Consider the following 13,388-nt stretch of genomic DNA (forward strand, 5'->3'; position numbering starts at 1 on the left):
CGAATACCAGACGGGTGATTCAACGTAGAGCTGTTTTTCGTTATTAGGCCTTAAGTTGTCTTCCTATTTCCATTGTGCTGTTTTCATTCTTCGGACAGTTTTGTATTTTATTTCAGAATAGCGTATGTAGCTAACTCTAAAAGCTCATGTATTTGTGATTCCACATCTGGGATGGTTTGTGTTAGTATGGATTTTAGACGTATCTTGTCTACTTTAGAGTTGCTTTTACTTATTCTTTTTATCTTGCTGATTAGTCATTTGCTGTTATTCTTTCGTATTTATTTGCTATGTGTTAGCTTGCCTAACAAGCGTTGTTAGGTGCCATCACGATCCTGATTGGTTGGGATTTTGGGCCATGACAAATCCACTTTTGCGAGAAAACGAGGTACGACAATGTCCATTCCACGTGATCACCAAAACATGTATATCATTTAATTAGCTCTTACCAAGTTTATGCAGCTTTACATCAATGATGATTTTCAAAAATGGTGAAAGAAGAAGAATATGTGCCTTAAATAAACGGAATTTGGGAAATTGTTAGGAATGAGGATAATTTTTAAAAGTTTGCTAAAGATAGGGGTCAATTTGGATGGATAATATTACAATAGGTGTAATTTTGGCGAGATAATATAATGAGATGAATATAGACAATATTTGAAAGGAGAGAAGTAAATTTGACCATTTTCTTCCTAATAAATTAGCTCCCATTTGGCCATAGATTTTGGCTTCATTTTTTTAAATTGTTTTTGAAAATATAGTTTGTTTTATGAAATATGATTGTGTTTTGGGAAAAAAACTTCAAAACTTTTCAAGTTCCCAAAAACTGATTTATGAAAGTTTTTGGGTGGAATTTTTTTTACTTACAAAAATTTAACTTTTCTTCGAATAAAATACATGTTCAAGCACAACTTCTAACTTTTAATTATTTTTCAATACAATTTTAAAAACTATTTTTTCAATTAAATCTATGTCCAAATGCTACCTAAGACCTCATTTGTTTGCACTTAATGGAGGTCTGAATCTTAATCATTCAGATCTCATATATTAAGTGCATTTATATTTAAGGTCTGAATTTTAACCATTCAGATCTTAATCATTAAATGTGTTTTTTTTAACTTTACAACCACTTAATGGGTCTGAATAGGTCTGCATGATTAAGATCCATAACTGAGACTTAATTTCATTAAAATGCAATCATCCACATTCATTACTCCCACCACCTACTATTATCTACTACTACTACTACCAACAACAACAACAACCTTAACCATAACCGCCACCATCCACCATACCCACCACCATCATCCTCAACTACAACTACACATTCACTTACCTCAACTACCACAACCAATCACCTCGTCATTATCAACAACCATAGATGGCACCGCTCACCATTATAAACTATCACCACCCACCATTACCTTCCTTAATCACAACCACAACCATCGCCACCACCCACCATTATTAACATTTACCATACACCACCATTATCCTCAATCATAATCGGCTATTGCTACCAATCACCATTAGCTACTACCTAGAACCACCACCATAAACCAAAACCACTACCAATAACGTCTTTAGTCTGCATTCACAAGCACCTCTGTTAGCCATCACCACCTCAACTACCAAATATATATATATATAATTGATAGAATATTAGATTAATTAGTATTTTATTTAAATTTTATGTTTATTAATTATTAGATAAAAATAAATTTTTTTATATTCAGATGCTAAAAAAACAAACAGTCCTAATCATTTAGTATTCATATTTTAATACATATCTTAATATTCAAATGCATATTCAGATTCAAATATCTTAATCTTAATACACATTTTGATATTAAAATATGTATTCAGATTCAGACTGTCTCTTGAAAGAAAACCAATGAGACCTAAGGATGCAATTAATACTTTCCCAAGCTGGATATTAGGGCCTATGTCCCTTAATTTGGTTTATTCATGTGATGATTTGGTGATTATCTCCTGCTTTTCTACTCCTATCGAAAGCGAATGCTGTATTTGGACTATTTGACTAGAAAGTGTCCATCTATCGTCCTGGTACTCACATTTCCGATCGAGTAATCTTCATTGCCACCACTGCTTTCCTCTACCTTCGCTTTCTCTTTTTCTTCTCCTCTGTCCATGGTATCTAGGGTTTTTGTCCTGCTGGAACTACGTATCGTTGTCTCCCTCCCTAAGCTCATTTGCCGTTAAACATCTAATTGGTATGTTTTTAGAGTTCTAACCAATCTGCATTCATCTAGAAATCATTGGTATGTGTATCTCTGTTGCTGATGAAATTGTTTGTTTTTAATTGCTCTGCCGTATTCTGTAAACGTAGTTCTTTCTGTTTGTTGAGGTGAACGCTATATTGAATGAGCTTTCTTATATGGTGAAGGAAAAATGATTCTGTTGAAATAGTGGATGCTACACTACAGCGTGATTAGTGCAATCTAATCTTGCGGGGAATGAAAATTCTAGTTCTTTTCATGCACACGTCTGTACTATATTTCGATCTCATATGATTGTTTATTTCTTTTAAGGATGCAACTGCTAGTTAGCCTTTCTAAAGTTCTATTGACAATTTGTACACCTCCTATATTTTTGAGAAAAATGTAATTTGATACAAGTTTCATGTTTCTGGTGCTTGGAGCTAATAATCTATAAATTAAATAATGAACCATACCAGCGATTCCATCTTGCCAAATTGGGAATATTGTTTATATATCCACACAACAAAGTACAAAGTCTCATAATCAAATCATTATGCAGACTTATTCAAACCGATCAACAGCATAATCTCTATAAGCAGATTTGTAATCTCTATAAGCAGATTTGTTGTCTATCTCTCTATTATTGTATTATCGCTACCTTCTTTTCCTTTCTTTGTCAATACACCCCCGACGTTTTCTTTGTCAATATATCCCCTAAACCAGCCGGGAAGTTCGCTACAGATTTAGCACCGACTTATGTATTGTCGGAAAACTTCAAGTTGATTAAAAATATAACAATAAAGTATAAAAGAAACTCAAACAAAATGGATACAATATACAGTCAAAAGATTTACGGAATTCTAATTAACTCTATTGTAAAAAAGAAGGCAAATATTTATTTTTGTTCTTGTTGGAACTAAGATGTATGGTGAGAACATGTTTCATTCATAAATTATGAAAGGTGCACGGTCATGTTTTTTCTTTTTGCAAATTAAGAGTGACAATGCACTTAAAACTCTCATATTTTGACCACAAGTCTGCTGGCTTTTCATTTACTCCAAGTATAAAAGAAAAAGGCAAAACATGGAACTTAGCATGCTGCGTGGAAAAGGAATGAAATGAGAGAAGCATTTCATATTAGAGGACTTTTTCTTTGGTGACTGGATGCTCATGAGAGTAATTATTATCATTTGTTGTTTATGCAGTTGTTGCTTTGGAAGCCTAGGCAGTGCGAGCATCTTGCAGCATGTTGAAAAGCAATTGATTCTTTTGACTAGGAAAACAAAATTACATATGGCAGGACAAGTGGCTTTCTGTTCAAGTTTTAACCTGCTTGACTATGGAAAGTTCTCAAAACAACAACTCTTCATGCCTAAAAGTTCACCTATGTTAGTACGCAGGTCTTGTTTCCTGATCTAGCCACTTATATTTCTCAGGATTTAGTTGCAAAAAAAAAAAGATAAAGATATGAAAAGAAGACTGCGTCACCCTAACGCTTTTTTATGCCCTTAGGGTTGCAGGTTACGAAATTCAAATCTTAGGCTTCCACGTCGAATAGATATAGGCTTTCCTCTTCTTTGCTGTTGCATAGCCATCAGTATAATAGGGTCACTGCCATTAAAAAGAAAAAGAAAAAAACTTTACTTTAGTGATGTCTGATATGTGCTATCTTTGGCTCAGGGGATTTTACTTTGAGAGTTGTAAAGTATCCTGCTTGCCATCATTGAGCGTTCGGAAGTCCATTACACCGTACTTAATAAAACTGGAGAGAAGATCAAACATGCAGAGTTGCAAGAGGTGCTTTTGCCTAGCATCTCTGCTTGATGCTGACGCTGCAGTAACTTTCGAATGGGTTCCTACCATTGACCAAATGCTTCTCATGACTAGTATAGTGCTTACATATATAGCTGGAGTGATACCTTCCGAAGAAAATTCTACTTTAGATGCTAGAGGAAAGATCCGAAGCGGAAATGTTGACACTAACGGATCATCCGTTTTGGGTAGGTAAGAATGGTTGTTAGACGAGAGCTTTGTTTTATTGGAAGTCGTGTTGTTGGTTGATTGAAGGTGCATTTCAGTCTTTGGCGTTGTTTGATACTTTGATCTATGTATCACTTTTCATTGTTGCACCTTTTCCATGTTTAATTGCAGTGAGAGGAAAAATGATGATCGCATCAGCATAGAGTTTGCATGGGATGTAGTAAAAGGAAAACTGATGAATTCTCTCTCTTCCATAAAACGAGGGGATATTGGTGCTACAAGCCTTGAATCTGAACAGAGACATGGAAAACAGCCTTCAAATTTGTCTGCCCTTGCTCAAGGTCCAAGGTTAAGGTTGATGTGGACGTCTTTTCAGTTACTCAAGAAAGAGGCAGGCACTGTCTCTATCATTGCCTTATGCATTTGAATAAAACATCTTGGTGATAATGGAAAACCTGTTTGATACTAAAAAATTAGGTAATCTTGGCTGTACTAGACTGATTTATTCATGTAATTACAGTAATTAATGGAGCAAAATAAAGGATATTAGGTAGTTTTGAATTATTTTTGTTAAGAAAACAACTCATACACCTGAAAAATATGGGATAGTTAATTACGACCACTAGATCCTTCATATTTTTTTTTTTGATCAAAAGAATGACTCAACTAGTCTTGAACATCTTGGTGATACTCCCTCCTATCCACAATAAGTGACCATTTTACCTTTTTATTTTGGTCCAAATAAGTGCCCATTTACATAATCAAGAAGGAATTAATTTTATTTTTCCAAAATTTGCCCTTGTTTACATATTTCAATTTGTCAAGGTAACAACTAATTAAGGTTAATTTTGTGAATACATCTTTTCTTCTCTAGGAGTTCGTATTTCCTTAATGGATGTGCCAAAGGTAAAATGGTCACTTATTGTGGACCGGAGGGAGTATTATAAAATGGAAGTTTCTTGTTTGGTACTAAAAATTCAGGTAAACTTGGCTGAAGTAGACTAATTTACTCATGAAACTAGTGGAGATAATAAAGAATTAGGTACATCTGAATTGGATTTGTTAAGAAAACAACTCATGCACCTGACCAATAGGGTATCAAACGTACTGGTACGACACAACCAATCTTGAAACAATAAAATAATGACTTAACCAATCTTGAAAATGAGGTGGGCAACTAGTTATAGTATCCCTTGCAAGCCAAACGACGGACATCTTGTGGTGTGGATAACATAACACAAGGCTGGACATTGGGTAGTACAAAAACATAGATGGGTTTGGCTTTGATACCTTGTTAAGAAAATAGCTCATACGCTTGACCAACGAGTCCCACATTGGTTGACGGTATGAGCATCATTTCTCTAATCTTGGACAATTCTCATCTCATGAGCTAGCTTTTGGGATTAAGTTAGGTCTAATGTCCATTTTTCTTAACATTGAATCGGCACCATACTCATCCCTAATGTTGGGTTCCCAATTATGTGCTCATTTAATCTTATCTCGCTCCAGATGTCCAGCTCTGGCATGTGGAGGGGTGTTAAATTCCCACATTGATTTAGGGTATGGTTGTAGTCACTTTATAAGGTCTGGAACAATCATCACATTTAAGCTAACTTTCAAGGTTGAGTTAGGTCCAAGGTCCATCATCTAAATAGCCTTATAAAGAAAAAAGTCCATTTTCTTAATAGGTGTCAGTTGAGCATAGTTTGCACTGCTAAGATTTATTATGAATGCAGCATTTTCTTTATCAATATTTTTGAGTCAGATATTTGGGGTCTATGACAAAATTTGTCTGGTACTGGGGCATTAGCCTTTTAATGATTCACATCGACAGTAATTGGAAGACGGAAGAGCAGAACTGTTGGTTATACAGTTCCTTTTTTGTTACTTTTCTTTCCTTTTCAGTCTTTAATTACAGGTTTGCACCTTAACAGGTTGATAATATTTCTGCAAATGCTGTTACCTTTAGCAGTGGCAACCTGTTGGCCATTTTTAATGATGTCATTCAGACGTTGTGTCAGCCTTTATGTGTTACTTGGCTGGAAGAGGAACTCTCTTTGAGAAATGGCAATACTAACAAGGTATGACTTGAAACATATACTTGAATTTTGGAAAGAACATAGGCTCAAGTCTGTTTATATTTAGATCTTTCTTCTTCCTATTACATTGTCAGGAATGTCTTTCTTCACTGGTTAATAACTTAAACGGATATGGAGTCCTGACAAACATCAGAAAGTCGGGGAAGGACCATCTATTTGCTGAATTAATCTGTGTTCTTAGATTTGGTTCTGTCAGGTAAGAAACCAGCCCTTGCTTCTCTTAGTCATATGAATATAGAATGGACAATAATTCTTATGTTTATTTCTTCTATTCGTTTACCTTTTCTTTGAGTAAAGAACTAGTGATTAAGCCTGCTGTCAACAATATTCCTGCTATATTCATGTATGTGTACTTTTAGCAGAATGAATTGCCTTGATTCTTTCATTCTGAACTGTCTGTAGGAGCTTTTGATGTTTGAAAAAGGCTTATGTTTTTGCTGGCTGTTTCTTTGAACAATTTTCATTTTAACTTCAAAGGCTTATGTTTTTCCGGCTATTTCTTTGAGCAATTTTCATTTTAACTTCACTAGGAAATCTTTTTCCAACCCTTACTTATTTGAGAGAATATATCCGTTCCACATTGGTCGAGCAAGGGTTTCCAAGGGATTTATAAGGTCTTGGGCTACTCTGCCCATTGCCTTAACGCTTTTCTTTTTTGTGTGTGTGTGTGGGGGGGGGGGGATCGTCAAATTCTTTCACCTTACATCAGAATCGGTTGATCGATGGTTTAGGCCGTGGCTCTAAGAGGTGGCTTGGGCTCGGAGTGGGGGTGATAATTGCCAAGAATGATTGCCTGGACCTAAGGAGTGGGTGCCAATCGTGATAAGCTGGTCGATTTAAATTTGTAATGAACCAACTTGAACAAGGACCTATCCCACAACAATTTCAAATAGTGTGGTGAGTTTATAGATTGAATAAGCTCTCCCACCTAACAAGCTAGTCTTTCGGGTTGTGCTTTATGGTTCATTTTATAACAATTGGTATTAGAGTTGGTGGAGGTTTTCTAATACCATCCTTCTTTGCATCATGTGGAACATTTGGTTGGAGAGGAAGAGTAGGTGTTTTGAAGGCAAAATCTCTCATATCACCATTGTGAAGAATAGATGTTTGCAGAATTTATATTTTTGGTGTAAGGAAAGAGTAGATGAAGATTTGTTTCAGTATTTGAAGATTTTGGATATGCTGAGTTGACTGTAACAGCTATTCCAGTCTTTGTTTGTACTTTTCTATACCTCGGTACTTACTTTCAATAAAATTTTCCAATCTTACTAAAAAAGAGTTGGTAGAGGTTCTCAGTTGGAGAGTCACTACCACTATAAAGAAAGTATTATCAAGTGCTTGGCTCAAGAAGAATCGGGCTCTCATGTAGGAGGATGCTTTGTATACAACAACAACAACAACAACAAAAAAACCAGTGGGACCCCACAAGTGGGCTTTGGGGAGGGTAGTGTGTATGCAGGCCGTGCCCCTACCCTGAGAAGGTAGAGAGGCTGTTTTGTATAACTAAATAAATAGTAATAAAAAATGCCAACTCTTTTGCAGTTTAAGCTTTTAGATAAGGTTTTTAGACAATTCAACAAGGTAGCAGAGTATTTACGACCCTGACAAATATTCAAGTAGCTTCTGCATATCGATATGTAGCATATTTGATGCTGCTTGGGAACCACTGGTATTGTTATGCACTTCCTAAGTTTTCAAACATCCAAGGAAAAAGAAAAAAACTATACCGACACCATATACACCAACAAGCTAAATGGGTAACTGGAAATCAGCCTTCCCAGATGCCTATTATTTAAGAAGAATTTTCCTGTGCGAGTAATAGGGTCGAACATAAGCTGCAGACAGCATTCACTATAAGGGGGGTAAGGCCCTACTAATTCTCTGCCTTGATTAAAGGAAGCTGGGGCTTGCTACAGAGGGCTCAAAGATACGAGAGGTTGCAGAAGACCAAGGAAAAAAGAATGTCTTGCTTTTCTGGCAGTTTTCCGAAGTCACAAAATCAAAGTCATACACCACCAAAGAAGCAATCATCGAATTTCAGCACGGCTGCCAGTTTTCTCAAAAACAAACCCTTTTGCTTTTCTTCAATCTTGGAAATCACATATCTGTATGCCTTCTTCCTCTTCAGCTCCAAGAATGCATACTGACATGGCCTTATGCGTCCTACTTCGAATTGTTCTTTCTTTCATATGTTTACCATCTGTGACTTTTTTGGTGACTGTTCCATAACACAGTGAACCTTTTGGATGAGTGTTTGGCATTATTGCTCTTTCTGGTGGCCCTTACGATGACACCTCCTTTGTCCTGCTTTACAGTCATGCTTCCAGAAATTTTTTCAAGCAAAACAGTCTCTATGTTTTACCATTGAATTTCCAAGAACTTCTCTAGAAAGTCTTCTATTCCTGTTCTTCATGTTGTTAGAGTTTCAGCCTCTAGAAAAATCTTTTTTCTTCTTTTTCTTTATGCTGTCAATGTTCGGGTATTGAGTCCCTCTTTCGAACATTGTTTTTTCTTGTTGTGTCAGAAGAATCTTTTTGTCATCCTTTATTTCATGCTACCACATTGGTATTAGGGTAGTTCTTAGTGGATCTGTATCAGTTTATGGATTCCTGGATTTTTTAGGTGGAATGTAGGAAGTGTTTGTTGTTTTGGGATGTTCTCTGTATCTTTAAATACCATCTTGGTACTGTTTTAATAAAATCTTTACCTTCTCAAGAAGAAAAAAAAATTCATGCTACCACATTTTTGGATATCTCCCGTGAACATTAAAGTCTTTTCAAATAGTCACTATAGCTTCACTGAAACAGAACAAAAGTTCTGGTCTGCTACTGTTTCTTATGTTCTCCTCACAGTTGGTATGGTTTGATGTCCCTATGGAGTCTGGATACTCCCAACCCAAAAGGAAAAAAAATAGAGAGAAAAATCCAGAAGATGCCTTAATGTTCTCTAATGTCTATCATGGCAGGAAAGCTGGCTTTTATAGTGATAGCTTGTTTATGGAGCATGGAGTCTCTATACTGGAGGATTTGGTGATAATGTTGGCAGATGGGATTGCGAGTATGTATTTGGAGCTTATGTCTGTTGATAGTAGTATGTCAAATGAAATGAACAACCTAGGGTTGAGTTTGTGTACATTGTCAACGCGGGCACTTCAGAAATTACGCAATGAGGTATTACTTCTCTGTGGCTTCAAATTTTTTTTTAATCGTGTTAATCATGGATCCTCCTCTGTATATATTCACAACTTGTCTTCATTCAGAATCGCATCTTCTCTTTCTTAGATATTCTTGTCCACCTCATTTTGATGGAGACTATAAGTTGATACTTCAGGGTTCTGCCTGCTGGCTTTTGTTTTATGTGCCATGTTACCGGTTGGTATTGGCATTGCATTTTTCCTTTATTTGTCATAATACAAGTTTAAACTAAAGTCATTAATGATCGAAATGATCCTTTTTCTCTAGCAAGTTGATATGCTGGACTTGTCTCCTAAAGAATCTGAAGAAAAGACGAAGCCTAGAAGAAACTAAAGTTTGAGGTGTATAATTGACATGGTTATGCATTAAACGTGTAAATTTCATGGCATAAATATTGAGTTGCGCATCTTATATTTTGTAGACTGCTGTTCTAAGTAGGCTTAGAGCTTTTAGGGATGGGGAAACAAGGATTAATTAAAGTTTCACATGTCACCTCCAACTACTCTCACTGCTAAATTTCCGGGATTTTTTATGGAGAAAGTCACTGGAAAGGCGGTAAAAATAAATTTCTGTCGGTCCACGGCTTCATAGAGGTCGAATACCAACTTGTTGAAATGAATTTTTAACAGAAATGAGATGTTGTCGATACTTTTTGACGGCATTTTCAACTACCCTTGTTGTATGAAAGAGCTTGTGATAGTTTGAAACTTTTCAATGGCCTGGCCATTGTTATATTAAAATGTTAGAATAGTATGACGGTTCTATGTGCTAAATCCTCGTCTTCCCCTCACAATACTAAACACTCCCCTGCCAGTCAATTCAACCTTTCTCCAAAGGTTCATTGAGAAAATTGGTAGATGACGTTGTTACAACATTGGTCAGAAGACTCCTCGAAAATAATAATTTGGCCCTTCCGACCCTCATGATGATGACGAGGGGGATGCCGATGAGTATCTATTGTTGTTTTTGAATGCACTAAACAATAGATTTGGTTGTTTTTCTAAGCAATATGTAAAGCTAACTAATATTTCGTTTTGACATTGGTAATTGCTTATGTAATGTTTTTTTCGTTTGATATTCTGATGTTGGTGAATGCGTTTGTTGTTTGGTGGAGGTTTAGTGGATTATTAGATGTGCTTGTTTGTTGAAGTTGATAGGTAATGCGTTAGACATAAAACTAAAACAGTATTGCAGTATAATCTCCAGATTTTTGACGGATTTCCTGGGTAAAGCCTCCGAAAAAGGTAAAAAAGATTCTTGAAAATGACTTAACCACCGAAAGTGCAGAATATTTTTCCAAAATGTGACATTTTCCAATGGCAGGCTGTAAAAAATCTATTTACTGATGGAAGGCCATTGAAAAGTCTCAAACCATCACTAGCTCTTTCATACACCAAGGGCAGTTAAAATGCTGTCGAAAAGTATTGATGACAACTCTTTTCCCTCAAAAATTCATTGAGACGAGTTGGTTCTCTGAAGCCTCAAAAGCTGTCCAAAATTTATTATTTCCAACGGCTTCCTTCGTAAAAAATCGCGGAAATTCTAGCAGTGAATGGTCTTGTTAGCTGATATAATAATGTGGCAGCTTCTTTTCTCTCTGGTTAACTGAACTTCTCCTTCCCTGTCAAAGGATTTCATGGACTTCGATGTGGTTTGGCTGATTATTAGGTTAACGTTTTCTCCAATCGCTACTTATATATGGGAATACCGGGTTGCTACTGCACATAGTCTTTACTGAAACAGTGGAGATCTAATGATCTTTACTGAATAATGAAAATAGCCGCATTCTGCAGGGGAGATTATCTGAATATGGGGAGCAGCCAAGTCTCTAATTCTGCATGAAAAAGACAAATTTCATGATAACTGACGGTGGATGAATTTGGTGGAGGATATGCATTAAATATCAAAAGCCCGTGTACCTTCTTGGTACACCTTTTATTAATAATACTTTACCTTATCGAAAGAGAAAAAACCATTAAATATCAAAATAAACTTTTGGAAAATCACAAATATTTTGGAGTCTAGAGCTATAAGCCACCTGCCATGTCTGAGAGGGACATGCATTTTGCAATTTATAATATATTGATCTACTGATGAATTTTTGCCTTTCAAATGTTTTAACAGGTTGCTCTGAAACAGTGGATGCATCAGAACATGGACGCAGTTGTTTCCATGTACGAAGATCGGTTTGACTTGTGCACATTGCAATGCCATCTTATCGAGGAATCTAGCAAGAGCAAAGTTCAAAATGTGAAGTGGTGGGAGAAGATTAGGGTGATGAGTTCTCAGCCTGTTTTATCTCAACTGAATACTGTTGTGATCAACCAAATCTCTGTAGCTGTTAAACGAACCAAGGAACTTAGGGCCTTAACTGGGTGGTAAGTAGAGTCCTTCATTTGTCATGCTTTATTTCATATCATGCATTTAATTTTTTTGTCTTCTTCCTGTGATGTAGTGGACCCCGGGATCTTCTCGGATAATTGTCAAGGTTCTTAGTTATAGATGTTTCATATGATTTTGGTTTTCAGTTCATTACCTGCGATGCTTGGGTCCGGATGTTAGAAAAAATTAGCTTTGGTCCAAATGTTGGAGCTGATATGTCCTTAGTTATCAAATGTAGTAATAAGATAATTTTATGACCATAGACAGAGGAAATGCATGATTGCTTACCGAGGGAGTTACACTGTTAATTGGTTACGCTAAGGTGACAGAATTGCAATTATAATTAAAGGACATGATAGTAAGTTTCAGAGCACTTGCTCTACTACTGACCAATTAGGAAATTGTTGGTAAAATTGCGGGCTGTTGTACAAACGTGAAGTGTGCCAGGTTTATATTATTGAGCCTGACAAAATAATGAGAATCTTTGTTTTTTGTCAACTAATTAGTTGATCTTTTTAATTATCAAATGCTGCAGAGCTGCCCAAAAGATTGGGCATGCTGTTCAAATTGAGAATTGTTCGTAGACAGCGAGAAGTTGTTTCCACATATCCTGGTTGTGGATCGGTCTTTTTAGTTGGTATATTACATCACTGATTATATTGGCATCTCAAAATGTTGAAGCCTTACTTTTTGGTCAATTAAGTCTTATTCCATAGATAAAGATACATGGAAAAGCTGTTTTGAATCTTGTTACTGCCCTACGTCTTTGCTTGTGCAGGCATTAGCAAGCCCGAAGTATAATTTACTTACTGTCGTTATCTTTCTTTACCTTTCAGGAGATATTACTACAGTCTTCTCCTTGAATTGGCTGATATTGCAATGCCGGTGATAAGAACTGTTATTTCTAAGCTGAGCGATGCTATCTCATTCTTTTTGGTTTGCTTGATAGGACGGTCTTTGGGGCTTATCTACACTGGGATAAGGCAATCCCTGCGGTGGAAGTAAGATCTAGCAGTTATTCACTTCCCTTTTTGTGTTCATTACAAATTTTCAACTCATTTTCTTCATTGTTTATAGATGTAGTGAGAATACCAGCTTCAATTCTTTTTAGGCCCATTTGAGCATCCCCTGGTTAGATTTTAACTTCACGATTCAGTTTGTTTTCTAGTACTAGTTAAAGATTCATACTGTTGAAGGAATTTGCTAAAAGTTACTGTTCTATTTCTCGCTGGCAAGTTTACTTTATGACTGTGGAAGAATTTATTCAGGTATCATTCATTTGTCTGAGATCGAGTTTCGAATTTGAGGCTCCGACTCTGCTTCCGATTTTTGTTGTTGAAAGAATTGAGAGATGCAACGCACGAATATATTACATTATTTGAATTATCAAAGAGAAAATTTCTAACATAGCATAAAGAGCAGTTTTTTTTTTTGGTTTTTAAAAACCTTTAATTAGTGGAAGACGAACAAGTTTTCCTCCCAACTGCTAGGCCATCATATTTGATCTCCAATTC

At 36.1% G+C, this 13,388-nt stretch overlaps 1 protein-coding gene across 2 annotated transcripts; it reads left to right on the plus strand.

Annotated features, from left to right (window-relative positions):
- The first annotated feature begins 1,960 nt into the window (after positions 1 to 1,960).
- On the plus strand, positions 1,961 to 13,093 carry LOC107824359 (uncharacterized). 2 transcript variants are annotated; one of them, XM_075244162.1, is made up of 9 exons: positions 1,961 to 2,231; positions 3,425 to 3,619; positions 3,900 to 4,223; positions 4,371 to 4,590; positions 6,134 to 6,280; positions 6,373 to 6,494; positions 9,264 to 9,468; positions 11,617 to 11,870; positions 12,711 to 13,093. In XM_075244162.1, exons 2-9 carry the CDS (start codon positions 3,513 to 3,515, stop codon positions 12,877 to 12,879), a joined length of 1,548 nt encoding a protein of 515 aa, XP_075100263.1. In that variant the 5' UTR covers positions 1,961 to 2,231; positions 3,425 to 3,512; the 3' UTR covers positions 12,880 to 13,093. The 2 variants fall into 2 exon arrangements, with proteins under 2 accessions (XP_075100263.1, XP_075100264.1); XM_075244163.1 differs by having other exon boundaries at positions 2,094 to 2,231; positions 3,425 to 3,607.
- Positions 13,094 to 13,388: the final 295 nt, after the last annotated feature.

The sequence above is a fragment of the Nicotiana tabacum genome, chromosome 22 (assembly GCF_000715075.1).
Source record: "Nicotiana tabacum cultivar K326 chromosome 22, ASM71507v2, whole genome shotgun sequence".
Classification (NCBI taxonomy): domain Eukaryota; kingdom Viridiplantae; phylum Streptophyta; class Magnoliopsida; order Solanales; family Solanaceae; genus Nicotiana; species Nicotiana tabacum.